This window comes from Neoarius graeffei, chromosome 15 (genome assembly GCF_027579695.1).
Source record: "Neoarius graeffei isolate fNeoGra1 chromosome 15, fNeoGra1.pri, whole genome shotgun sequence".
NCBI classification, from domain to species: domain Eukaryota; kingdom Metazoa; phylum Chordata; class Actinopteri; order Siluriformes; family Ariidae; genus Neoarius; species Neoarius graeffei.
In genome coordinates, this window is record NC_083583.1 from 28,916,972 (window position 1) to 28,944,791 (window position 27,820).

Genomic DNA, 27,820 nt, shown 5'->3' on the forward strand with positions numbered 1-27,820 from the left:
TAAAATACAATATATGTTATGACAACATGACTAGACAGAGAAATCTTTTAGCTTCAAAATGATATCTCAAACATTTTTTGACAACGATAAGCATATTAATTTTGCGACCAAAGTCACCTACCCTTTTAATTTCTGCGCGGTAGTGAAACGTGATGTCATCGGCAGGTTCCCCTTCTTGTGTACCACGTGTCGGTCTATTTTTAGACCAGGAAACCCCCAAAGTGAGAGAGTCATTTCTCCTCGTATATGGGGGCCAAAAAAATTGTGAAAAATTTAGTTAATCTTTCAGTTAGCTAGATTTATTGGTATTATTTTTATTGCGTTCTATCCGCCATTGCTGATATGTGCCACGTCACACATCACGTGGTACACAAGAAGGGGAACCTGCTGATGACATCACGCGCAGAAATTAAAAGGGTAGGTGACTTTGGTCGCAAAATTAATATACTTGTCGTTGTCAAAAAATTGTTTGATATATCATTTTGAAGCTAAAAGATTTCTCTGTCTAGTGATACCATTTATATATGTTGTCAAAATATATTGTATTTTATGCCAAAGAATACATCCAATGGTGGAATGGCACTTAAAGTACTTGCTTTTAAAAATACTTAAATATTAAAAGTACATTTTCTGTCAGTGCATAGTTGTATTATTGCCACAACGCTTACAAAACCTAATGCCTCTGAAGCAACCGACTGGATTTACTGACTAACTTGTAGAGCCTGTACTGTAGAATAAACGCCTGGTAGAACGTTACAAAATGAAACCACTGAAATGGCAAAGATCCATTTTAACGCTCCTTCCCACCCCCACAAAGCAGCATGGCAGTGTTCTGACAGCTCTTGCAGTGTCGGTCATCAAGAAGATGCTAGCTAGTTTTCCTCTTTGGCTACTGGTTAAAAAAAAAAATAGTAGCTATTGTAATTGTGTACGGTCACAGAAGCTATAATGTTAACGTTACCAAAGACAGAAATGTGAATTCACATGCTGTGCCATCATGGTGGTTTAACGTTAAGCTAGCTGGCCAGTGAAGCTCCTGACATGCTAGCAAACTCTTTTTTTCAAATTCTAAATCATATTAGGTAGCTAAAGTTACTAGAAAAGAAAGATTTCTACATTGTTTGTTTGGCAAGATTATGCGAAAACATATTTCTGAAAGGACTTCAGATAAGTTAACATTATTCATGTTAGCGTAACTCTGCCTGTATATGCAGTGTCCAAGTTAACTAGCTATGTCTAAATGTTAGCCGTAGACAAGGCTGTAGCACCTTGGTGGGCAAATCCATAGAAAGTCATTTGACTAACTAGACTGCGTAGCTACTGCAACGTTATCGCCAACTCTAAAGCACAGACAACTTTATTGTGAGCTTTCCCTTGGAACAAAACGTTTACAGACTTCAGTATGCTTCCGGAGGTTGGACGGCGAGTTTTTGGAGGCGGTGATGTGGTCCGTTTTAGGCAAACAAAGCAAACATTTCAAACGAATCTTTAATCCTTTCAGAAAACTGAAACATGGGTTCTAGGGTGCATCAGTTGCCCCCTAAAAATGAAAAGTTCCTCCGATCATGATGCATTTTTGTTTTTATGTTCCTTTTGGTAAGAAAACACACTGGGTGAAATATTTTGACAAAATTCAAAAGTTTAATGGTGGCACCAGGAGCTCAAAGTTATGGAAAAAGCTGCTATTTTATGACAAAATTTCGATCACTTTTCATGAAACATTATGGCACCTTATAGAGTATACCAAATATCTTAGATACACATTTTTAGTACATATTCTAAATATATTATCAAGCACAGTTTGAGTTTTAGCTGTTCATTGAATCATTGTTCAACTACTTTTAAACAATACAAATGTATTATGAATCACATTTAATGCTTCTTAGGGCCCGTTTACACGAGGACGCTGTCGGGTAAAAACGACTAAATATTTTATCGGAAGTGCCTTTCGTCTACACGGAGACGGCGTTTCCGAGGCTGAAAAACGGAAAAAATTGAAAACGCCTTCCAGAGTGGATAAGTTAAAAACAGCCCCCGTTGCATATCCGTCTAAACTACCCAATACGCGAAACTCCGCTCGGATCTGCTCACGTCGGGTACGCGTTTACGTCATACATATGTCATATACTGTACATGCCAGCCCGGGAAGTAAGAAAGTAAGTAAAAAAGTAAGAGCATGTCTGATTACATCGATCCAACGGACCTTCAAGCTGCTCTGGCAGCTTTAATAAACGTCCAGGAGTCCTTCGAACAGCTATACCATTAATGAACAGAGGCGGGTATAGTATGCTCTTACTTTCTTTCTTACCATAGCCAGAGTAGTCAAAGTTTTCGTGGCGCAGATGTGCAGATCAGACAAGACGGAAGACGTTGCGCATGCGTGCAGACATAGCGGAGGTCTTTCACAGCACCACCTAGCCGCCTGGCATGCACATCCAATTGAATTCCACACATTTATGCGTCACCGTATAGATGCAGATTTCCTCCTTGAAAACGGTCGTGTAGACGCGGAAAAAAGTGAGAACGAAAACGGACTTTTGCATTTTTGTTTGAGACCGTCCCCGTGTAAAGTGGGCCTCAATCCCTTGCAAAGGTTCTTAACATGATCTCTGGGTCACAAGAAATCAATAAATGGAGTCCAACATTGTGATTCAAACCTTATGCGAAAACATAAAATAAGCGTTTTTTGGCAAAAAATGAACCTCATGGTGCCACCATTAGACTTCTGAATATGGTCACAATTTTTACAGGATGTCTTTATTGGTGAAAAGGAACACCCAAACAAAAATGCATCAGATTTTATGAAAGTGAGGGCAACTGATGCACCCTAATGGGTTCTCGGTATGGCCACGGGTGCGTGCATTCCTCAGAAGAACCGTCTCCTTCCATTCTGCCATCAACTGATCGTGTTCAATAATGCTGCGGAGAAATCGTTGAACTTGATTCTATTCAGTCTATGGACGTGACGTGACCCTAGTGATTTACTGATCGGCTGTCTCAGTGTCACCTGCGAAAAAAAACAATCGTGTTTTATAAAAGAAAAGAAAAAACATCCGCTTTCAAAGCTGCTTCAGAGTAACGAGGACCTTGATAGAAATGTAGTGGAGTGAAAAGTACGATATTTGTCTTTCAAATGTCGTGAAGTTAGTCATAAGTTTCCCCAAAAAATAATAAGTGAAGTACAGATACTCAAAGTGTACTTAAAGGAGATATGTAGAGCCTTTATTTTTAAATAAATTTCTGAGTGGATAGCATCTCCATCCTTGACTCTTGTATGCTGCATAAATGGGAATAAAGAAAATTTATATTTTTGAGAGTTAAAATATATTAAAGTTAAAGAGTTTTTGAAACAATCTGACTTTCAGATGTTCGTTCAGTTCTCCGTTCATTCGCTTCTTCCATGTAAGGGCAAGATGGCAGCAATATCCAGTTTAGAAATCAGACAGCTGCTCCACTCATTCTCCATTTTCTCCATACTGTGTATTCCGCCGTTACTGCTCTGCTCAGCCAATTACTAAAACCTGGGACGTCACCGGTTTTAGCAACAACTGCAGGGAGGTCACTGCCCGAGCAATATGTCTCGTTCTGTCCTGGGTTTCGGCAACAACCCTCGGCTCACTCCGGGAGGACTGGTGCAACTGAACTCTTTCCTTTAAAAAAAAAAAATAAATAAATAAAATGAATACTTTTCTTGTAGGGTTTTTTTTTTTCTTTAATTGTTGTTACTGCACCCTCTTTCAATACAGGCTTATAGCCAACGCTCCTCAACAGATCAGAGGTCTCGTCCGAGTCTTCAGTAAAATGTGCAGAGCAGAGGAGAGACCACTTCATAGGTGCCCAATGTGTCCGTGAACTTCTCGCAAAACGCGTCTAAATCTTTGCAGTTTGAACATTCTTGGGCCTTGAATGCAACGTAAATCCATCTTCTGTCGTGTTGCTGCACCGGCCAGCAACACATCTACGTGGCATGGCGATAAATTAACTCAAAATGGAGGATCGGAGTTGCAGTCACCTCTGTGTTTGAGTATAGCGGAAATGGCGATGAGACCGATAGACTTCCTGTTGTGACGTTACGGACGTCAAGGTCATTCACTCAGACCGCCACCTATATGAATCACTTTAATCGTAAAACTTACTATATTAGATTTATTATTAACGCTTAAAACTATTCCTGTGCCATTCTTGAGGTCTCAAGGCATTTATAAACGAAAGTGAGGCCATGGCTCTGCGTATATGCTTTAAGTACACTACTCCAAGTAAATGTACTTCGTTACTGTCCACCTCTGGAAAAAGCAGAAATCTGGAGTATGCATATATTCACCCCCTTTGGTATGAAACCCTGAAATAAGAGCTGGTCCAGCCTAATCCTCTTCTCCCCCCCCCAGTCCATTTTAATTCTAGCTTGTAATTTTATTTATTTTTGTAAGAACTTTTATTCATCACACGTACACTTGTGAAATTCCTCTCTGCGTTTAACTCCTCTGAAGGAGTGAACATGCACACACCCAGAGCAGTGGGCAGCCATGCTAACAGCGCCCGGGGAGCAGTTGGGGGCTTGGTACCTCGCTCAAGGGCACCTCAACCTAAGGCTCCCCCACGTTAACCTAACTGCATGTCTTTGGACTGTGGGGGAAACCGTGCAGGCACGGGGAGAGCATGAAAACCTCACAGAGAGGCTCCTGTCGGCTGCTGGGCTTGAACCCAGAACCTTCTTGCTGTGAGGCGACAGTGCGAACCATTTCACCACGGTGATGCGACAGAACAGCACAAACGCCAAGGGAAACGAATACTTCCGCAAGACGCTACTATGGATGATGATGGATACCTTAGTAACGCCCCCTAAAAAAAAGTATGTGTCTTTTGGTGGTGCTTGATGCCATTATTACTGTAAAATAACACACTTGGAAATTCCAGCAATGGCTTCTGCATTCACTGGATCCTTTTCATGCTGCACAAAATACCAGTGATGGAGCCTTTGATAGCTTTCAGGCCTGGGATAGTTCACAATCGTCTGGAGCCTTGCTGATGGATTCCAGCATCACAATGGCCATCAAGTCAGATGATTTAAATATGACTGAAAATGTGGTATCGGCAGCTTTAAGATTCGGCGGGGAGGAGGAGAGTATTTCATCTTGTAAGGTGTCCTTTTTCCTCTATCTTTTTTGATGCATCTTATCTTTTCTTGTCCTCGCTGCCAAACCGAGAAAGCCGCGACGGTCTTCACTGTCAAAACATGACTCGAGTCTAAAATGAAGAGATTGAAACCATGTGACGTTGATCTAGACGATTTCACTGTGGAAATTTAATAAGGCTCGTCACTGTTGAGGTTTGTAACGATTCCCCCAATTCATGATCTTGGGTTCGTGATTCGATTTTTTTTTTTTTTGGCTTCTAGATTACAAGCGTACTCTGATAACTTATCAGTAGTTGTTTGCACTACGGCAGCCGTTTTGGTTTGCTAGACCACCAGCTGTTTTACCAGAAGTGAAATCACTAAGAAAAGTCACATGACTGAAACCCAAGAATAACCAAACCGTATTTACCCAGATTTGTAAAGGTTGGAGTAATAAAAAATAGCCTGTTACCGTTTCTTAAAAATGAAAAAAAAAAAAGCTAATAAATAAGACCCTTTTCTTAATAAACTTGCATATTTGGACTACCTCAATTTGCTTCTCGTTTTTGGGCGGCACGGTGGTGTAGTGGTTAGCACTGTCGCCTCACAGCAAGAAGGTTCTGGGTTCGAGCCCAGCGGCCAACGGGGGCCTTTCTGTGTGGAGTTTGCATGTTCTTCCCGTGTCTACATGAGTTTCCGCCAGGTGCTCCGGTTTCCCCCACAGTCCAAAGACGTGGTTAGGTTAACATGGGGGGGGCTTAGCCTGAAAGGTGCCTTGCTCAAGGGCACCTACTCCCCGGGTGCTAGGGCTGCACAATTAATCGAATTTAATCGAAAATCGCGATTTTGGCTGCCACGATTAAATTAAATGAAAATCGCGATTTATTTCCATTTAAAATGTGAGCTCTGCTGCATATCTGATAAAGCGCTTTTTGACCAGCACTCCGCTAAACCATTAGGGGGCGAACCGACGCATGTAAGGTTTCATTACTCAGCCTAAATAAGCAAGCAAGCCAAGTCACTTGCATGCGTCGGTTCGCCCCCTAATGGCGTGAGAGTAGGTAACAGATTGAGATGAGAGAGAAAAGCTAACTATGTCGGAACAACAGACTATTTAGCACTGGAGGCAATGCTGTGACCTGCCTTCGCTCATGTTTAAAGCCAGAGCATGTTGATAGGCTGGTCTTTCTAGCTAAAAACTTGTAGGCCTCAGTATAATGCTATGTAATTGTTGCAATTGAGTTTTCAGTTCCTTCATCCTTTGGTAATTTCTTGGATAAATTTCATTTATTTGTCATTTGGAAATCAGAATTTCTCTTTTAAATTTCATTCTGCACTGAAAGCTGTTCATATCGTTTGTTTGAACATAGTGAGATAAAATTTAAGTGATTTCCCTAACATCAAGAATAATCGTGATGAATAATCGTGATTACAATTTTGATCAAGATAATCGTGATTATCATTTTTTCCCATAATCGTGCAGCCCTACCTGGTGCTGTAGCATAGCTGCTCGTTGCTCACTTGTGTGTGCATGTGTGTGTTCACTGCTTCAGATGGGTTAAATGCAGAGGCTAAATTTCACTGTGCGCTTAAGTCTACGTGTGACAAAAGCTTCTTGGCTTGGCTTTTCTTTTGCGTTCAGCAGTCTGTAAAAAGATGGTGCCGATTTCTTGTTAAGTCTATATGTGTACAGTCTAGGGCTGTAACGATACACCCAACTCACGATTCGATTTGTATCGCGATTTTTGACCCACGATTCGATACGCCCACGATTTTTTTTTAAATGTTGTTCTAAAGTAGTAAATTTGACTTATTAACATTTACTTACTTACATTAACTATTTAATAAATAATTCGGACCACTGCAGAGAATGAGTAATAATATGTATGCAAAAATGAACAAATGTATATCCAAAGATTGTTTTATTTCTCAAAATAATACTGTTGAGCTGGAAGCTCTGTTTTTTTCGGTTCTGAAAAAGTAATTTTTCCAAATCGTGTAAATCTGTTAAGATTTTTTTTTGGGGGGGGGAGTGGCTCTCTCACTGTCTCACTCTCATAGGGCCAATGATTTTCTGTGATCGCGGAAAACAGATGGAAATTACGGAATTTTTATGGTGAAACATTGCTCGCGTGTCAAAATGTAACTGCCGCAGAAGGCTTCCGCCCAAGCAGATATGCCTTCAGTGTTGCCAGATATTGCTAACGTTTTCCACCCCAGAATATGTTCAAAACCAGCCAAAAAGCACCTAAACCTGCCCAATCTGGCAACACTGCATGCCTTTCCGGTCAAGTGATTGTGATTGGCTTGTGGCACACCTAGCCAGCCAATGAGCTGCTTGTTTACAGATTCGCTCCCCGCGTCGCAACCAGAATGGCGACCGCTTAAAAGAAATGAATGCTCTGCCAGTGGCGAGTGTGGACGTTGCGTGACTCGCAGAAGATTGTCGCAGGTCGGCGAAAAAACGACTTACTAATAGATATAAAAAAATAAAAGTAATTTAAGTAAGTTTAAAATGTAATTTAAATAAAAAGTAAAGTATTCATAAATTGAAGTTTGGAAGCGCCTCTGTTTTTGGGCTGAGGAGAAGTTTGAAAGGGTGTACCGCGATTCTGCCTTCTTGTATCGCGATACGGATCGTGGCTCTGCGTATCGCGATTTCAGTTTCGATACGCATATCGTTACAGCCCTAGTACAGTCAATCACACAACAGCATTTTCCCATTTTATATTGTTTTTGTGGCGTTAGAGCAGTTAATTCCACCTTTGTTGAAGATGTGTATTCCCTCTATTGTACATTAATGCAGCCGGATGATGATCATCATTTTATTTACATTTTAATAATGAGCTGCTCCTGCCGACATGTTTTTTTTTATTTGTTTCACTTTTAATTCATTTAAAAAAATTTAAAGTTAACTCATGAATAACATCATATAGAAAATGTAATAGTCCTCTGTGGAAAACAATGTAGAGGGCATTGTTTTTTTTTTTCGGTCGTCAACACGTCTTTTTTGAAAATGGATTTGAATTTTAATTGCACCCTGACTCCTGGTGCCTTTGAGGATTCAGTGGAGGGGAAAGACACACCATGATGTTGGACTGTTTTTCAGACGTCTCTTAGACCAGGCAGCGAGACACCTGCTCAAGATGTTCTGTTTGGGAGACGGAACAGAGGAGGCTTGGTATTTTTGGTCTCTGCAGAAAATGAAATTGCTGTTGGGGTGGCTTTTTTTTTTTTTCCTTCGGCCATTGGTGTGCAGCAGAGTGTGAGCACAGTGGGTTCTCCTGAAGTCAAGCAATCTCTTTTGTCCACAAGTTTATAAGCCATTCCACCATCTCTGTATCCTGACTCATTGTTGGTAAAGTTACCGAACTTTTGTCCACGTCATGTCATCAGCGAAATATGCCGTGACTCAGTCTGCAGCGTAGTTGTCAGTCAGCAACATGAACACGAGTGTGCAGAGTACACTGCCCTGAGGGATGCCGCTGCTCAGTGTGGTGGTGTTTGATCTGTTGACATGGCCTCTGGCTGAAGTGTCCCAGTCAGGAAGGGCATTACCCAGGCAGGTTTGAAGCCATGGTGAACTTGCCTGAGAATAAGGAGTCTTCATTTTCTTCCCCCAATCCTGCTGCAACCAGGTTCCTGCCCACACTGCCACTAAATTTATCCCACAAGAAGATTGGTGTTGATTGGGACTGGGTCTGAATTAGGGATGTCCCGATCCGATCACGTGATCGGAAATCGGGCCCGATCACGTGGTTTCAGACTCGATCGGAATCGGGCATTACCTCCCGATCAGGGATCGGATATATATCTATATAATATATTCTCATTTTAACACATCAATAGCTATGCGTTGGCACAGAGTGAGACCAGACCTCTTGTCTCAACACAGCAACATCAACGCGTGCGGCATGACATCACTTTGTAGCGGAGACGCTATTGGTTATTGGCTGCCTGTTGCCGGCGAAGTTGAACACGGAAGCGGTTTGAAGCGGAAAGCAAAGCATGTCTGCGGTGTGGCAGTATTTCAAAGTTGATGACAACATTGCCATAGCAAACTGTGAAATATGTAAAGTTGGAATTTCAAGGGGTGGACAGGAAAGGGCCGCATTTAATACAACAAACCTGATACGGCACCTGAAAAACAAACACCCGACACAATACAGCGAGTTTTTAGTGCTGTTGCAAACGTGTTGGATGACAAAAACAGGCTCAAACCTGAAAGGGTAGAAATGCTTGTTTTCATCAAGAAAAACGTTCATTTCCTTAATTGAAATTACTGTATACCACTGTGAGATGCGTTCTTAAAAGCAAATTACTGGCACTGTGGCAGTTTTATTATTATTTTTTTTATTTGTTTACATTCCTGCCAGGTATTTTAAGGTTATGTTTTTAATTTGTTATTTATTGTTCAAACTACCTCACGTAAGTGCTCTGTTTGCTAACGGAGTTGTTGGATGTTAAAATAAGGTGTTAAATTAAAAAAAATGAGGAACATCCTGGATCCGTTTCTTTCCTCGTCTTTATTATTTTTTATGGATTATAAGAAGTATCGGATCGGGACTCGGTATCGGCAGATACTCAAAATCAAATGATCGGTATCGGATCGGAGGGCAAAAAAACCTGATCGGGACATCCCTAGTCTGAATCGGTGTAAAAAGTATTCAAAGTCGTTGTCTCGTATTGGTGCTCAAACCCATCACTAACGCTTACCCGAGAGGATGAGTTTCGGATCAGTGAAGATCCTGAGGTAAACGTTCTCAATGTATAGATGACTTGCAACCATGTGATCAAAATGTGCTACATCATGAGCGTCTGCTAGGATGGCAGCCGCTGAAAGCGCGTCTGTAAACAATGCTGAATTTTCTCAGTATTACCATGATTTGAACGGTCGAGCGAAGATTCGATACAAAGAGAAGATGGATACGTGTGGTTTTGACCCATATTTTAAAAAGTCAGACTTTTCTGAAGATAAGACGCTTCTACCGACCATCGAATACCCAGATATCGCGTTCTATCTGGTTTGGCTGCCGAAGAATCAAGTCTGACCTTGGACGAAACGCAGCCCATTTTCTGAGTGGGTGTCCAGTCTGGATTGTTTCTATCGTATAATTTTGCTGGCGCTCCTAGAAGCGAAATGGCAATACACGTTAAAATTACAACAACGGCCGAGTGAACTACGACAAGAGAGCGCTCGTTTTATAGCAGAATTCTAGCAACATGAAATAAAATTCTTCCATGATATTATTGAGAGAGCTTTTGAATCTCACCCGAGAGAAAATGATTTACTGCAATCGCGAGCCGTTTTGCTTTTAGCCTGTTAGATCAGTGTCGATGTTGTTCAGCCGTGCTCGTCTCCTGTCCGTACGAAGCCTCGGCGTTTCCTCGCCCTCTTTCCGAATCGCAGACGGAATCCTAAAAAATCGGAACGTGCCACGGTAACGAGTACTGTTGTGACCACAACCATATACAGCGCAAAGATATGGCAGAGCTAAAAGGACGTTTAAAGCAGTGGAAAAACAGAGTTGCTCACATGTGATTTGTGTTTTGTATGGAATGTCGCTTGACCCCGTGTTTGTATATCCGCCGACATCCGGGTTTCTATTTTGCTTTGACGTCTCTTGCAAGTCAAGGATTATTCAGAATGACTGACTCAGACCTTCATAAATTTCTAAGGACTGGCAAACATTGTGCCGGTTTTGGCCCTAAAACCATCTGCAAATGTTTCAGTTGGCACACTGGTTTGGGGAAACAGAGGCTACTCTGTACCAGTTGTGTGAGAGATCCACTCATCTGCAGAATGGTGATTAAAAATACTATTTATACACCAGTGTCTTATCCTGTTTTGCAGCATAATGCTGCTTAAAGCTGGGCATACACTGTGCGATTTTTTTCAATCGCGGTATTCAGCTGCTGCTCACACTGTACGAGTGAATCGCAGGGGTAAACACAGGGATGGCAATTTTCCGCCGAACGGCGGAAATCCGCTGTTTTGAATTTCAATTTTATCATTTTTGTGGAACGTCTAAATCTGTAGAGAAAAGTTTTAGGGGGGGTTAGGTACCTAACTTTTATTGCTGCTACCGAGATTAGTGTCAAATCGTATCGAAACCACATGTCTCACGAACAACGGAAGCTTCTATATCGAGTGTAACAATGAACAAGAGGGCTCTGATTGGTCCACTCTACATCCGCTGTACACGCACTTCCGCTTCCCTACTTTCCCGGTTTGGTTTGTTTTCACGACCGGCATTTTTAAAAACACGAGCGAAGATGGAGCAGCATGAAGAGCGGTTGATTGAGGAAGTACGTACATCTATACGACTCCAGTTCTAGTCATTATAAAAAATAAAAAAAGTTCTAGTCATTATAAGCAACCGGAGGATAAACACTCCACTAACCACACCCCCCAACTACTCCTAGCGACTTCGCGCCCCCTTGCGTTGTGCCGGTGAATAACTTTAGATACTTACTTATTTTTGTCATATATTTTTCACACAATATACATGTAAAATGGCTAGAAAATAGGTAGAAGAGGCTAAAAAGGCTAAAGCTTCAGGGGGGCTCCGCCCTCCTGAACCCCCCGTTCGGAGTTTCAGCTGAAATAAAATTTTCCTGTTGCCATCCCTGTAAACAGCACGCAGCTTACGATTCCTGTTCTCACACTGCGATGCTCGGATGCGATGCTCAGGATTTCAAACAGGTTTGATTTTCATCCGATCGATCGGGAGGAGGTCGTGAGGTGTTAATCGCTTGTCGTTACCCCATGTATACTACACGATCCGAGACGCACGATTGAGCCAAAACTCGGCCCGATCTCCAAAATAGTCGCACGAGTGAAAATCGTGTCAAAATCGGGCCAAAAATCGCACAGTGTATGCCCAGCTTAAGAGCGTTTCACCCCGTTCTGTCAACGCTCATACTCACGCCTATGTCGGTTTCAGTTGTTCTGTGAGGTCAAAGCCAAGACTTGTTTAGACGAGCAGTGTCTCTTGGCCTACACATTGCGCTCATGGAAACCCCAGCATCTTTAACTGTGTGTGTGCACACCTTTTCAGTAGCTTTCCTCTTGGGCGGGGGGAAGATGACTGACTCAAGCTCAACATGCCCTTTTTGAACTTTCACAAAGAACTGTAATTTTCCGAATTGGCTTTGTGATCACTTCTTGATTCGCTGGAAATGTGGGAGTAGATTCGACGTGAGTGATGATAGATTGATGTCGCAGCTTGCCACCAGCCTTCACACGAATACGGTGCGGTGTGTGTGTGTGTGTGTGTGTGTGTGTGGTTTTTTTTTTTTTTCCCCTTTTCCCCTCCCCCCTTCCCAGACCCTCAGGTTGCCATTTTAGCTTTAAAAAAAAGGCTTTGTTTTTAATTTTGTGATGTAGAACCTGTCTTGGACAGAAGGCCACTTGGCCAGCAAGAACGATTCCAGTACTTTTCACTGTACTGTATATTGTGTAATGATTTTCACTTATTCATTTGGGGGGTCCAGATGAGCCAGAACCCAAACAGTCTTGCAGCACTTGTATTACAGTAGGCTCCTTTATCAACGCTGAAGACTCTGTCACACCAACTAGTCCGAGTCTGAGCAAACCTGTTTACCGTTTGGTTTTTCCACACTGCACATCGTTAAACAAACCCAGATGATGGATTGCGAGACGTGCAGGGCTGAAAATGTATTCATTGGTGAGCAATGGAAAATGGTAAACAAACCTTCAGTAAGCTGAATTCATCAGAAAAAAATCCCAAGGACATGGATAAACAGCTGATTATGTAATTATTCTATAAAAAGCTAGATGGGTTACACAGCGCTATAGCTGTCTTTAGGTGCTTTGTGGGTCAGGTTAGGAACTTGCACCTACATTGGGAGTTCGAATCTTGACAACGCCACAGTTGGTCCAAGAGAGCATTGGCTGGGAGAGATGGCAGACTTTGTCACACAGCAACGCTAACCAGTTATGGGCATGTGGGCAGATAGTGCTTTCCTCAGAGTGTGTTACAGTGCCCTCTGAGCAACATGAGCAGCAGTTCAAAAAAGTTACGGCTGGCTGACTGACTTCATGTGTGTCGGAGGATTTCAGCCTCTCCGGTCGGTAGCTATCGCTTGATTGGAGAGAGCTGGCTGGTGGGCGGAAATTGGCCGAGAACAAATCACGGAGAAAACGTTGCCTGGAACCTGAAATACCTGTTTTGAAAAGATGGTTATCTGTACACAATAATGTCTCAAACTCGTAAAAAATGGTTTCGGCTGACGCATGTAGCACAGCGGGGGATGGGGTTCAGAACAAATAGCGCACACTATCTACTGCGTGGAGGTGCAGGGAGTTTAAACGTAGTTGTATACCAAGTGGTTCACGTGTACTTGGATCGATCCGGGGTCGAATAGTGTTCACGTGGTGCTGGACCGCACTCTCGGACCAGTGGGTTTGGTCTGCAAAGAGTGCGATTGCGGTGTTCTTAGCCATCTACACATAACACACAAATGTGGAAAATTCACCAGGATTTAGTTCTAAATGCAGCGTGTGAGACAGCACCTTGAGTTTCACCAACTGAATGACGTGTTCCTGCAGCAGTCGGAGGAACAGCGAGCCATGACCGAACACGACGGTGTATTACCACACTCCAGTCCCAGTCAGAGAGCAGTCAAACTGCCAATTATACACTCAAAACTGGAATACTTGTCGGTATTTTTCTAACCCTGACCAACTCCGTGTTGCCTAACTTGGTAACTTTCCCCTATTTTTTTCTCCTTAAAGGAGACTGAGGAACCTCCTTGCACTCAGCTACTTGGTTTTTGATTAGATGTTGCTGTCTTGAGTTCAGATACTTGGAAACGCTTCAGCAGTACATTCCAAGCTGCTGTGTGTGCGTGCGTGCGTGTGTGCGCACACGAGAGAGAGTCAGAATGAGAGTTTGAGGCTGTTTTGTTCTCCAGCTGTTTTCATCTTCCAAAGGCCTCACCCTCAGCAAGACACACAGGCCAGATTTTCGACGCAAACCCGTGCTGTCTGACCCTTGGACGCATGCGCCCACCTGAATCGGCCATGAGTGCCGATAGGGAGGGGGGGACGGACACTCTGGCAGCCAAAGAATAGTCTTGAGTGTTGCACCCATAGACCCATGACAGGGGCACATGTGACTCTGGTTGATTAAATCGCAGCATTGAAACACCAGAAATGAAATGTACATAATATTCCCCTAACTCCAAATACAGCTGACCGACCAGTTCCTGTTTGAGATCTCCTTTTTAAAAAGCTAGAAATCTCGTGCGATTGGGGTTAAAGGGGAAATTGTCTGTTTAATCTGGCATCAAGAGGGGTTTGACATGCAAAAAATAAATATATTACGTTCATTATGTCGTCTTCTTAAATCAAAATAATTAGTTTTCTTTTGTTTCAGACATGTAAAAGCTTTTTACCTTTACCTGACATGTTTCGACGGTGTAACTTCCGTCTATATCAGAGGGTCACCCGGATGTTGGTGTGTGACGTGCCTTTATAATCAGCTGATGTTACGGAGGTGTGACCTCCCTGTCAATATTGACAGGTCGGTCATACCTCCCGCTGTCAGTGTTGCCCCCTCAGGATGGCGCTCCAGGTGTGGGAGAGCATGTATGCCCCCTCATCCCTGTTTATTGTTCTTGGGCTATGCTTTCTGATTTCTATTGACTCCTTAATCCAGCGGGACAGCGGGAGGTGTGACCGGCCTGTCAATATTGACAGGGAGGTCACGCCTCCGTAACATCAGCTGATTATAAAGGCACGTCACACACCAACATCCAGGTGACCCTCTGATGAAGACGGAAGTTACACCGTCGAAACATGTCAGGTAAAGGTAAAAAGCTTTTACATGTCTGAAACAAAAGAAAACTAATTATTTTGGGTTTGACATGCGTTTCTTGGACCACATACACTCACTCTCGGTGTCTCTCTCTCTCTCTTTGTTTTACGTGAATGGCAGTTGCACAGGGATGAGAATGATCCGCGGAATTCCGAGTTTTTCCCGCTGAAAATGTCATTTTTGTGAAATGTGTAAATCCGTTGAGAAAATTTCGGGGGGTCGGCGCGAGGCGAGGCCAGGGTTCCCGCGGGTCCTTAAAAAGTCTTAAATACAACTTTCGGTTTTCAAGGCCTAAAAACGTCTTAAATTGTTTGGAATGACTGGAATTTTCGAAAGGGAGGCATTAAATTTAATATTGGACCAAACGAGTGAAATGTCTCCATCCGGTTTGGGGTATTTTTTTTAACTGTAATTTTAAAAGTGACCAGCGTACCTTTTGGGGGCAGCATTGGTTCTGTGCGTCTTCTATGTATTCCGTAGATCAAAAACTAACATTAGGAGGCTACTGGAGGCGGTGTGGTGTGGTGCGGTGGTTGTGAAGAGTGAGAGATACGCAGGTAGCTTACGTGGGCGGTAGAAAGCATTGATAATTATGGGAAGATGTCTGTTTAACGACAAGTGGTTGGGGGATGACAAATACCCCCAAAATAAGGAGAAGAATCGTTTGCGATAAAAAGCGCTGGATCGCACAAATGTGTTTAAAGCCGGTACCGCAGCGCTGGGGACACGCACACTGGGAAACAGGTTTTTCACGGACACGAGGTGCGTGTGTTAGAGGTCAAGCGCTCCGGAGTGAAACGCAGGGGGGTTCGCGCATGCGCACAAGAGTCAGGTGGAAAATGGGGCTTATAGGAAATACTACTACTAATAATAATGATTAGCATCATTTTTTTTTACATAATTAACATTTGTTTATTGTACTAAGTTTAATATAAATATATAAACAACCTTTATTTCAAAACTCAATTAAAAAGAACTCCAGAAAATACAATAATTCTAAATATAGTACAATATAAAATTTGTACAAAAAGTTTGTTTTATTACTTATCTACAACAGTGTTTTTAATATAATAATATTAACAACCACTAATAATTAGTAGTAATAGTAATTATTATTGATTATTAATCATTACTACTTATGAATTAGTGATTAATAAGTACTAGGGATTATTAAATGTTATAAAAGTAAGTTTATAAATGTTTTAAACCATCATTGAATTTGAAAACATTCATATATGGGAAAGTTGGCAGACATTTCAGAGTTTTTTTTTTTTTTTTTAATGTCCCATTCTCATCCCTGGTTGCAGAAAATGACATTTTCTTCGTTAACAAGGAAGACGAAATGCATGTTCCATCACAAATTGGAATAGAATAACTCTCCGTGAAATCGAGTTTGGAGTAGAAAAATATTTGTGCATTAGGAATGTCTATAAATCTGCAAGCGCAGCAGCACAACAGTGTAATTCAAAGGTTCGCAGCATTTTACAGCTCGTGGCCCACATGACCACAGACAAAACACTCCCAACTGTTTAAAACGCAGTTATAGTAACACTGGCGGAGGTAATTAGAGGGAAAACTACGACGTGGCTTCATAAAGATCTCATGCATACCAAATAAGTCTTTCAAATGGGGAAAAACAGCCTGTTTTTTGACGACAGCCGTAATGGGGAAAAATGAATACATTTGCATGTTTAAAGAGAATCTAATATTTCAAGTTGGTTCATAAAATTTGTCGGGACTATTTTACCAGTTAAAAAGTGTGACCCGTTAGTAGCGTTAACATTTCATGTGTTTGATTGATTGTCGAAGCTTAGAGATGACCATTCAGTCGTCCTCTTGACCTGCAGGTACGGCGTGACCCCAGAGAACATCATCCTGTATGGGCAGAGTATCGGCACGGTGCCAACGGTGGACCTGGCGGCACGGTACGAGTGTGCCGCAGTCATCCTGCATTCTCCACTCATGTCTGGACTGCGCGTGGCCTTTCCCGACACGCGCAAAACCTACTGCTTCGACGCATTCCCCAGGTGAGTCATGTACTGTATTTACAGACTTTTTTTTTCCTTCTCTTATCCACTGGGAAAAAGCTGATGCTATAAAAAGAATTACTTCAAACTAAACTGTTTGACAACAGGCCTAATAAAGTGATTAACTAAATGTAATAAACAGTCACGGGCCAAGCAACTTCCATGTTTCTAAACTTTAGACAGTTGGGCAGCTTTTCTTCAAAGTTTTTGTTTTAAGGATATAAAGTTAAGGGGTTGAGAGTACGCTGTGCGTATTTGGCTGCTGCTACTCACCGGAGCGGGGTTTTGTTTGTTTGTTTGTTTGTTTGTTTGTTTGTTTTTGGGGGGGGTTCGTGTGGTTTGTTTCTTTGGTTTTTGTTTGAGTGTTTTGTCCGCCAGTTGTGGCGTAGCTCCTGACCCAGTTTTGGGCGTCGGTTCCCTTCAGGCCTTGGTGCGCCGTGGGTGATGCCTGTGCTCCCCGCTGTGGACTGCAGTGAGCTCGTTGCTGTTTTTAACATCATGGTTGTCCAGTGCTCTGTACGGTGGCATGGTGCAGTGCTCCGAGCGATGTTGCCCGGTGGTGTCACAGTGGCTGTTTAAGCGGTCTGGGTTATACCAGCGCTCTGTGGCTCGATGGCGCGGTGTTCCGAGTGATGTTGCCTGGTGACGTTCTGGCGGCTGTGTAGGCGATGTGGGATTTATCTTCGTGCACCTGGTGGGACTGTGGTAGCTACGCCATTGGAATTGCATCCTGACCTTTCTTCCCCCTCGTTGTAAAGCGACCTTAGGTGTGAGAAAGGCACTATATAAATTGAACTGGTTTTTAAAAATATTATTAAACAGTTCGTTCTGGTCCACTAATTTGATTGATCGAGCAGCGTTCCAGGAGCACCTACATTTCCTATAACCGCACTTGGACGTTTCACTGTGTATATCCCTCCGCTCATGTGTTCGCCATGTAAAAATTCCCCTTCCTATTTCGAAACTGTTGTTACAAGAGCAATAGCTGTATCATCAGCGGACATGGCAAAAGATACTATTCAGGAAAATAACTTTTGGCTTAAAATAGGAAGCCTCGTCAGATGAAGAAGAAAAGGAAGGATTCCAATTTCACTGGAAGCACTCTTAACTGGAATATACATGTAGGATATTACACGGTGGTGTGAAGATATGAAGTTTTTCACGTGTTGAAAATATTTTCACTCGTTTGCTTCACTCACTCATGAATACATGTTCACCACTCGAAGATAAACTTCATATCTTTGTGTCACCGTGTAATGTTCTTTATATTATACGGGCACATCCAAAAAAACCCATGAGTTCATCAAAAGATTTTTAATTGTGAACTGGTTTGCCATTTCAGCGGGAAAACACTGGGAAGTAACGTCATCGGAGTGAAATATCAGAAAATGTCACTCAGATCCATGGTGTGTATTTTACAAGAAAAATATGAGCTTTTCAACACGAGAAAAAAAAAAAAATATATATATATATATATATATATATATATATATATATATATATATACACACACACACACTTTTTTTTTCGCGGTGCGGTTTCCATCAAATCCCGTGCTCTGATTGGCTGGCGAGCGGGTCCATGTCCTATGGTATGGACCCCAGTTATGGACCTCTGGCGACTCGTTCGTTCACAACAACGAACATAGTAGCAATTCTTGTCGACATTTATTTTCGCATTTCTCAGGAGAATAGCATTAATTTTACAGCATGGATAGCGATAATGACAGTATTCACAGCGAAAGCGAGTTTTACTACCCTGAGGAAGAAGAAATAAAAGAGAACATTTCAGGAGAAAGCTAAAAACCTGTAATTTGCTCACGCCGAGCAAAAACATGGCTGAATCCTGAATGACTCAATTTTGTATAAATAGGGGACTACATAGGCGGCAAAATGTAGTTTTTTTCCTGCCATGGAAGTGCACTTGTATACTGAGGAGGAAGCCATTTGCATTACAGCCGTGAATGAGGATTCAAAATGGCGGCTCGGCTCGGTTTTCCCTTTTGGGCGCTCACGTTTTCTGTTAGAATTTGGTAAAGAAAAAAATAGATATATTATTTACCAGCTTAAGGTCGGTCCGTATGGTGAAATACCGTGACCTCGGCCTTGAATACTGACCTCGGCCCAGAGGGCCTCGCTCAGTACTTTCAAGACCTCGGTCACAGTATTTCACGATACGGACCTCCCAGCTGGTAAATAACACATTATATATAAAAATAAAATTTACCAGCTGGGAGGTCCGTATCGTGAAATACCGTGACCAAGGCCTCTGAGCCAACGTGTGATTTTTCTTATTATATAGACACATTCACAAACACACAGTACCCAAATTTATCACAGCAATTCGTCGATTTCCTCAGAAGTGACACACAGGGATTTACGTCATGGTTTTGGTTCTCCATGTCCCGGATGTAGCTCATATGAAAAATACGCGTGGTGTATTTTCCAGTAAAGCACTTGTTTACATATAACGTAAACAGTTGTGAGCTAGCTCGCGTCTAATGACGTGAATGTGGCTTCTTCAGGATCCGTTTCCGTGAGCAGAGCAGAAAAAAAAAAATCTGCCATATTGTCTGAAATGTCACTCAATATTAATTGTTTATAGAACTGTTGTATAAAAGAAATCACATAAACAAGTGCAGTTCTACAGCTGTGATTAGCAACAGTGAAATGCAGCCATACCAATATTCAGTATCGCAGCACTCTTATTTATGCAATATTGCTTAATTATAGCGCTGTATTCATAACTGCATGTTGGCTTTTTTCCTGAAGGATACCCGTTAAACTAGTTGGACACGTGCTCAGGTTTTTATCTGGCTTTTAAAAAAAAAAATGCACTGCTGTCGTTTACCAGACATTCCAGTGAAGTTTCTCCAGTCGCAGGTCAATGCTTATTTAGATCTATTGGAGGCTTTTTTTTTTTTTTAAATCACATGCCACGAAGTGCACAGGGGGATATAGGAATGGAGTCCGTTCGTCCATCCCTCCCAATCTGGACAAGTTTTCTCCGAAACTACACAAGCTACATCAGTGAAACTTTGCGTGCTCATGTTACTATTTATGATCTAAGTTGAGTTCGAAAATCTCATCTCATTATCTGTAGCTGCTTTATCCTGTTCTACAGGGTCGCAGGCAAGCTGGAGCCTATCCCAGCTGACTACGGGCGAAAGGCGGGGTACACCCTGGACAAGTCGCCAGGTCATCACAGGGCTGACACATAGACACAGACAACCATTCGCACTCACATTCACACCTACGGTCAATTTAGAGTCACCAGTTAACCTAACCTGCATGTCTTTGGACTGTGGGGGAAACCGGAGCACCCGGAGGAAACCCACGCGGACACGGGGTGAACATGCAAACTCCGCACAGAAAGGCCCTCGCCGGCCACGGGGCTCGAACCCAGGACCTTCTTGCTGTGAGGCAACAGCACTAACCACTACACCACCGTGCTGCCGAGTTCGAAAATCAATTATGAGAAATTATTTTCAGAGTTATAGCCCTTGATTTACAGTTGACAGAAGTTTACATACAGTGATGTCATCTTGAATATCAATGTCATGGTAATATTTTGGGTTTCATTTATTTCTTTGAACTGTTCCTTTTCTGTGGCAGAATGTCCAGCATACATCTTTAATTAAATAAAGCTAGAGTTTTAATTTTCTTTGGGTTTTCTGAAATCAATACAGGGTCAAAAATATACATACAGCACACCTAATATTTGGGTAAAATGTCTCAAGATTCACCTTGACCAAAGATTTTTGTTTACCATGAACAAGCTTCTGGCAGAATTCTGGTTGGATATTTCACAACTCTTCATGGTAGAATTGGTAGAGTTCAATTAAATGTTTTCTTTCTTTCTTTCTTTTTTTTTCCTTGGCATGGACTCGACTTATAAGCACGGTCCATATATTTTCAATAGCGTTGAAGTCAGGACTTGTTTTAAGCTTAATGTTAGCCTGCTTTATCCTCCACAACCAGCTCTGATGTGTGTTTGAGTTCATTGTCTTGTTGGAACGCCCAAGTCGTGTTCAGGTTTCTGATGGTTTATGCTGAAGAATTCTGAGGTAGTCCTCCTCCTTCATTATTCCATCCACTTTGTGCAGTGAACCAGTTCCACTGGCAGCAAAACAGCCCCAGAGCATGATGATCCTACCACCACCACCAGCTGGTACAGTGTCCCTCTGTACATGGTGGTCATTATGGCCAGACAACTCAATCTGTGTGTCATCTGACCATACAGCTATCCTCCAGAAGGCTTTTTCTTTGTCTATGTGGTCAGCTTCAAACTTTAGTTAAGCTTGAAGGTGTCAGTTTTGGAGCAGGGGGTTATTTCTTGGATAGCAGCCTCTTAGTCCATGATGATCTGAACTGTAAACAGTGATTCATCAGTTTCCAATTCATGGCAGGACTGTGCCGTGGTGGTTCCCAGGTTGTTCCTGACCATCCAAACCAATTTCCTTTCAGCTGAGGATGACAGTTTGGGTTTTCTTGAAGCAAAGTGGCTTGGCAAAGTGACTACACCTCACAATAACTTGCATACATTTGTTTGAACTGATCTTGGAATTTGCAGTTGTTTAAAAATGGCTCCAAGAGACATTCCGGAGTTGTGTATATCTGCGATCCTCGTTCTCAGATCTGCACTGAGCTCCTTGGACTTTCCCATTTTACTGTGTGTTGGTCAATCCAATGAGTGCTGTAAACAAACCCTTTTTTTGAAGGCACAGAGAAGCTACCAGCTGGAGTCAATCATGATCACTAACAGGAAGTTAAGAGACATTTTGGAAGTTTCAGCACCTCTGAATTAATAATCTAAGTGAGTGTATGTAAATGTTTTGACCCTGCATGTATAATTTTGACCCTGTGTTGATTTCAGAAAACCCAAAGAAAATTAATACTTGTGCACCAATTTTTTTTAATTAAAGATGTATGCTGTACATTCTGCCACAGATAAAGAACAGTTCAAAGAAATTACTGAAAGCCCAAATATTGCCATGACATTCATATCCAAGATGACATTCATGTTACTGTATGTAAACTTCTGACCACAACTGTATGTTCTTGGACATTGTAGAAGTGGACTCCATCTGGACAAGTCTTCTCAGAAACTATAAGCTACATCAATGAAACTTTGCACGCTCGTACTACTGAAAAAAGCTGGGTAGCGTTTTATGAAGGCGTCCTCGCACTTGCGACATCATAAAGTCAATATTAAAGCAATGGGCTTATAAGGGCGTAAGTGTTAATAGGTCTTCATAAAATGCTCGTGGCGGGGGATGGTGACGACCATGCCGTCTCGTTTTTGATTATTTTCCATCGAGCCCTGGTCACCCAGCTCATAAACAAATCTCTGACCACAAGTTTCAAATGGACTCTCGTAATAACTTTTTTTTCATAATTATCCCCCCTCTACTTGCAGCAGTTGCCATAGCAACCACGTTGTATTCAAGGCCGACAAGAGACCCAAGGTCTCAATATTCTTTCACACACACAAGCCCGCATAACAAGTCACCAAAACGAATGACTCCAGGTCATAATTTACATTTTACAATTGACTTGAGTAGATTGATTTATTTGAAATTCCAGGAATGAGACCGGAGCTATATGAGCTTTTCTGCGCGGAGTTGCTGACACAGGTTCATATGTAGCGCTAAATAAACGTCGTGCTTTAGCAGATGAGAAACCCAAAGCCGTGTCTAATTTGCTTGTTGGTGTTCAGTAGAACACTGCTTACTTCACAAGAACTTAAAATGCCATAGTCCTTCTAATAAATATAAAATATAATCAGGGGCTGCGTCTTCTGTAAGGTTACCTGTACAGGGGGCGTCGTGGCTCAGGTGGATAAGGCGCCATACCATAAATCCGGGGACCCGGGTTCGATTCCGGCCCGAGGTCGTTTCCCGATCCTTCCCCGTCTCTCTCTCTCCTGCTCATTTCCTGTCTCTACACTGTCCTATCCAATAAATGTGAAAATAAAGCCCAAAAAATATCTTAAAAAAAAAAAAAAAGGTTACCTGTCCACGGTAAATTTCCAAGTGAACGTGTAACCTAAGCCACTTGGAGCTTTTCATCGAACCTGGCTACAATCATCTAAATAGGACTTATGGAGAGCTGGGTTTCACCACTTGACCAGGGCCAACCACAACTACTCTGCCACCTGTTTTTATAGCAGGATGGTGGGTGTGGGTTTTTTTTTTTGTTTGTTTGTTTTTTTAAACAAGCTTTCTGTGAGCATGCTTTGTAAGTGCACCAAATGTTGTGTAACGTGTTATTTGTCACTCTGCTTGCCTTCAACAGCCTTATCCTGTTAGCATGCCACTGGGCTAGTAGAGTTTTTAAGACTCTGCCCCTTAACAAGCCTGTAATAACCTGCTTGCAGCAGTCAAGGATTTTCACGTTGACCCTGCAATGTTCTGGTTTGCAAGTGAAATTTTTCCATCTATAGGGGTGGGTGGGTGGGTATGTGAATGAGAGAGAGAGGGAGAGAGATGCGGCGCAAACTCAGATTTGCAAGGGGTTGTCATATGGATTGGAAGCTGAAATGGGTTTATCTGGTTAAAGCCAGTTTTAGACTGTTGGATTGCGGCAGTCTTTTAATGTTATTACTTGTCATGGTGTATGACGTAATCGCAATAAAATCTTGGCTGAGTTCTGTGCATCTTGTCAGTCAAATTTATACGATGACAAAGCTCTAATGATAGACCAGCAATTCAAGAACAGTCAATATCGTACATGCTTGGTCCACCAGAATGGTTTCTCTTGTTATCCCCCGCCACGAAGTGCGCAGCGGGATATAGGAATGGAGTCCGTTCGTTTCAGTCCGGACAAGTTTTCTCAGAAACTACATAAGCTACATCAATGAAGCTTTGATTAGATTAGATTAGATTGGATAGAACTTTATTGATCCCTTTGGGAGGGTTCCCTCAGGGAAATAAAAATTCCAGTAGCATCATTATAGGATAAATAGAGAATAGAATAGAAAAAAAGAGAACTTCTAGATAAATTATTTACATATATAATATGTTATTTACCAGCTGGGAGGTCCGTATGGTGAAATACCATGGCCGAGGTCAGTATTCAAGGCCGAGGTCACGGTATTTCACCATACGGACCGACCTTAAGCTGGTAAATAATATATTTATTTTTTTCTTTACCAAATTCTAACAGAAAACGAGAGCGCCCGAAAGGGAAAACCGAGCCGAGCCGCAATTTTGAATCCTCATTCACGGCTGTAATGCAAATGACTTCCTCCTCGGTATACAAGTGCACTTCCATGGAAGAAAAAAAAAAACTAGTACATTTTGCCGCCTATGTCGTCCCCTATTTATACAAAATTGATTCATTCAGGATTCAGCCATGTTTTTGCTCGGCGTTAGCAACAGTTACAGGTTTTAGCTTTCTCCTGAAATGTTTTCTTTTATTTCTTCTTCCTCAGGGTAGTAAAATTCGCTTTGCTGTGAACACTGTCGTTATCGCTATCCATGCTGTAAAATTAATGCTATTCTCCTGAGAAATGCTGGCAAAAATGTATAAGATTTTTGATAATCTTATAAATCTTATTTTTAAAAAAAATGTTGACAAAAAATGCTACTATGTTTGTTGTTGTGAACGAGCGAGTCACCAGAGGTCCGTAACCGGGGTCCGTAACTGGGGTCCGTACCATAGGATACGGACCCGCTCGCCAGCCAATCAGAGCCCAGGATTTGATGGAAACCAGACCGTGAAAAAATTAAATATATTAAAAAGATATGGAAAAAAAGTCCAGCAGGAGAGGTATTGCACATTGTCCAGTATGTGTTCCCCCCCCAGCAATCAAGGATTTTCACGTTGACCCTGCAGTGTTTTGGTTTGCACGTGAAATTTTTTTTTTTTTTTGCATGCTCATATTGCAATTCAGGGCGGCACGGTGGTGTAGTGGTTAGCGCTGTCGCCTCACAGCAAGAAGGTCTGGGTTCGAGCCCCGTGGCCGGCGAGGGCCTTTCTGTGCGGAGTTTGCATGTTCTCCCCGTGTCCGCGTGGGTTTCCTCCGGGTGCTCCGGTTTCCCCCACAGTCCAAAGACATGCAGGTTAGGTTAACTGGTGACTCTAAATTGACCGTAGGTGTGAATGTGAGTGTGAATGGTTGTCTGTGTCTATGTGTCAGCCCTGTGATGACCTGGCGACTTGTCCAGGGTGTACCCCGCCTTTCGCCCGTAGTCAGCTGGGATAGGCTCCAGCTTGCCTGCGACCCTGTAGAACAGGATAAAGCGGCTAGAGATAATGAGATGAGAGGTGAGATATTGCAATTCACAATCTAAGTCAGGGGCTTAGCCAGGATTGGGAAGGTTTGGAGTGTTTTTCTAAAAGTAGGAAGTGTAACTTGGTTGTGACCGGTGGGGGGGCAAATTCTGAAAATGTAATCTTTTTTTTGGTGCAATCTGGTGACTTCTGGAGCTGCAGTTGAGCCTTAAAAAGAATTGAAAGAGAGCATTAATTTTAAGTGTGAATGATATTTTATTAGGCATTTGACACATTTATATTTACTAACTTAATAAAATGTTTGAACAAAGTTTAAATTTAGTTTTTTATTCATTAACCAGAACTTTACAAATCACTGAAGTTACCAATAAAATATTTTACAAATTCCGTCAATAAAAGCAGAAACCTTAAATTATAATTTCTCGTGCACTTAAGACAAAAAAACAAAATACAGATTGCTGCAATCGAGTCCTGTGACACAGAATACAGGTTTACTATATATAACCGAGAGAGCACATGAGATTCAGCCGACTCTGGAGAATATTATGAAATGTATACAACTGAAAATAATAGATGCCTTTAACAATTTGTGATTTTACAAAGTATACATAATGCAAATGTTGCATCACAAAATGTGAGGAATCATTTTGATTCTGTTCAGTGCAATAAACAGGAGTTAAAAATCAATGAAATGAAGTTACAGATGAAAGGAAATTTTCCGATTAGTTAGTTGAAATGTAAATACTGTAAACAAATACAAAAAAAACCCCAATAATGGTAGTTTATGAAGGTACTATTTAAGATGTAAATCTTGGCGAAAGAGAAACCAATCGAAAGCGAAAGAGTGAAAGTGATTATGTTCCATGGGAACAGTCTTTTTATGAATGCGGAAGTGGGCTCTCAGCGCACCGAGTCCGGTGTGAATGAGGAAGATAAGTTTTAGGGTTCATCTAATTGAGTTCATTTAAAAAGTAATATTTGGCAGTGGGCACATTGACAAACTTTATACTTTCCTATGTTTATCATGCTTGTATGATAAATATCTTCAAGATTTTTTTTTATCTCAATACATGACCTACTCGTCCTAAACCTGCCGAGCTTCGCTGGTGAAGCTCTCAAAACTCGTCGTATTTTGCTTCCATTCAAGCCTCATTTTGAAGTCTGACCAATAAGAACGCTACGTTTTTCACGGTAAAGTTGATTTTCTTGATTTAATTTCCATATATGTAAAGCACATGTGCCGGGCACGGCCCGGGAAACCACTGATCATCGACGAAAATGTCCACAGAAACGCACAAAATTACTTCACAAAACAAAATTTTGGTTAGCATGGGTGAGTATAAAATTTATAGGCGGCGTTTGGGGATTTATGGCGGGGGGGGGGGGGTTTGGAGAATTGGCTGTGTAAAACACGTCTGCACGGCTCGCTAGCTGAGCCGATGATCTAAGTTGACTGCGGAAATCATTTACAAGAAATTATTTTCAAAGTTATGGCCTTTGATTTATGTTCTTGGACTTTGTAGAAGTGGACTCCATCTGGACAAGTTTTCTCAGAAACTATAAGCTACACCTATAGATGAAAGTCTTCCGGATTCACCCGGAAATCCAGATATTTGACAAAACTCTTGAAAATCTCCGGTTTCCCGACTGGAGAAATGTACTTTTCGGATTTTTCACGTTCCTAGACGCGGCGTAATACTTCACATCATCCATGCATGGGCGCAGTCCTTAAATAACCCGAACATAGTTTGTTGATTAAAGACAGGTGTTCTTTGTTAATGGCGTGCGTGTTGGAGCTCGTTAGGCATGTGTGCCCAAGGCGTGCTTTCAGGTGCACGAGCTAAGGCGTGCAGGACTGACACCGTTCTGCACAAGCGCAACACAATCGCACTAGAAAGCGTGTTCAAGCTGCCAGTGGAGCTGCAGTCTTTTTAGTTGCAAATTATGAGCATTTCCTCTCGTGTTAATAATTCGCCATGTCAAAACAAGCGAAACTTTCCTCCTCCTTTCGACGTGAAGAGAGGTAAGCAATTTATTATATATTTTTTTCCATCAAAGTTGCATTTTGTGGCTTTGAAGCTAATTTTAGTGCCATTTCTAAAACACAACATCAAGAAAACCTGGAAGAAACAGCAATAATGGAAGAGCCGGTTTCTAAGCTGCCTAAAACTAGCAATGGTAATTTATTTTTTTGTTACAGAATGTACTCGGGCTGCCAGTCAGTGTGTGACTGACACACACACACACACACCCTGAAAAATCCTAGCTACGCCCTGATTTACATGAGAAATTTGGTCTTCATTGGCGTGTTTAAATTTACAGACAATACAAACTAATGTAAACAATTGGCTTCAACTGGCATAAATATGAATTGGAAATGTTTAGTTCACTTTAGCTTACGCAAACGCACAACTCTACTAAAAGACTAATAAACGAGGCTCAATGTCCCCAACATTGAAACCTGAAAGCTTTAGAAACTCTAACAGACCTTTACTTTTTAACAGCACTGTTTTGGGATTTTGCTGAGTTTACCTTCAACTGTCTGATTTTTTTTTTTTCCCCCAAAGTAATGAACTGTGTAGCAGGAAAATCACCGCG

The 27,820-nt window shown here is 41.9% G+C and overlaps 1 protein-coding gene across 1 annotated transcript in view; it reads left to right on the forward strand.

Moving 5' to 3' along the window:
- The window catches only part of abhd17c (abhydrolase domain containing 17C, depalmitoylase), a 150,523-nt gene that overhangs the window by 100,739 nt on the left and 21,964 nt on the right, over window positions 1-27,820 (forward strand). Inside the window, exon 3 of the mRNA XM_060941114.1 lies at window positions 16,806-16,985. Within this exon, the coding sequence (XP_060797097.1) occupies window positions 16,806-16,985 (180 nt within the window). The remainder of the gene's footprint in view (window positions 1-16,805; window positions 16,986-27,820) is intronic.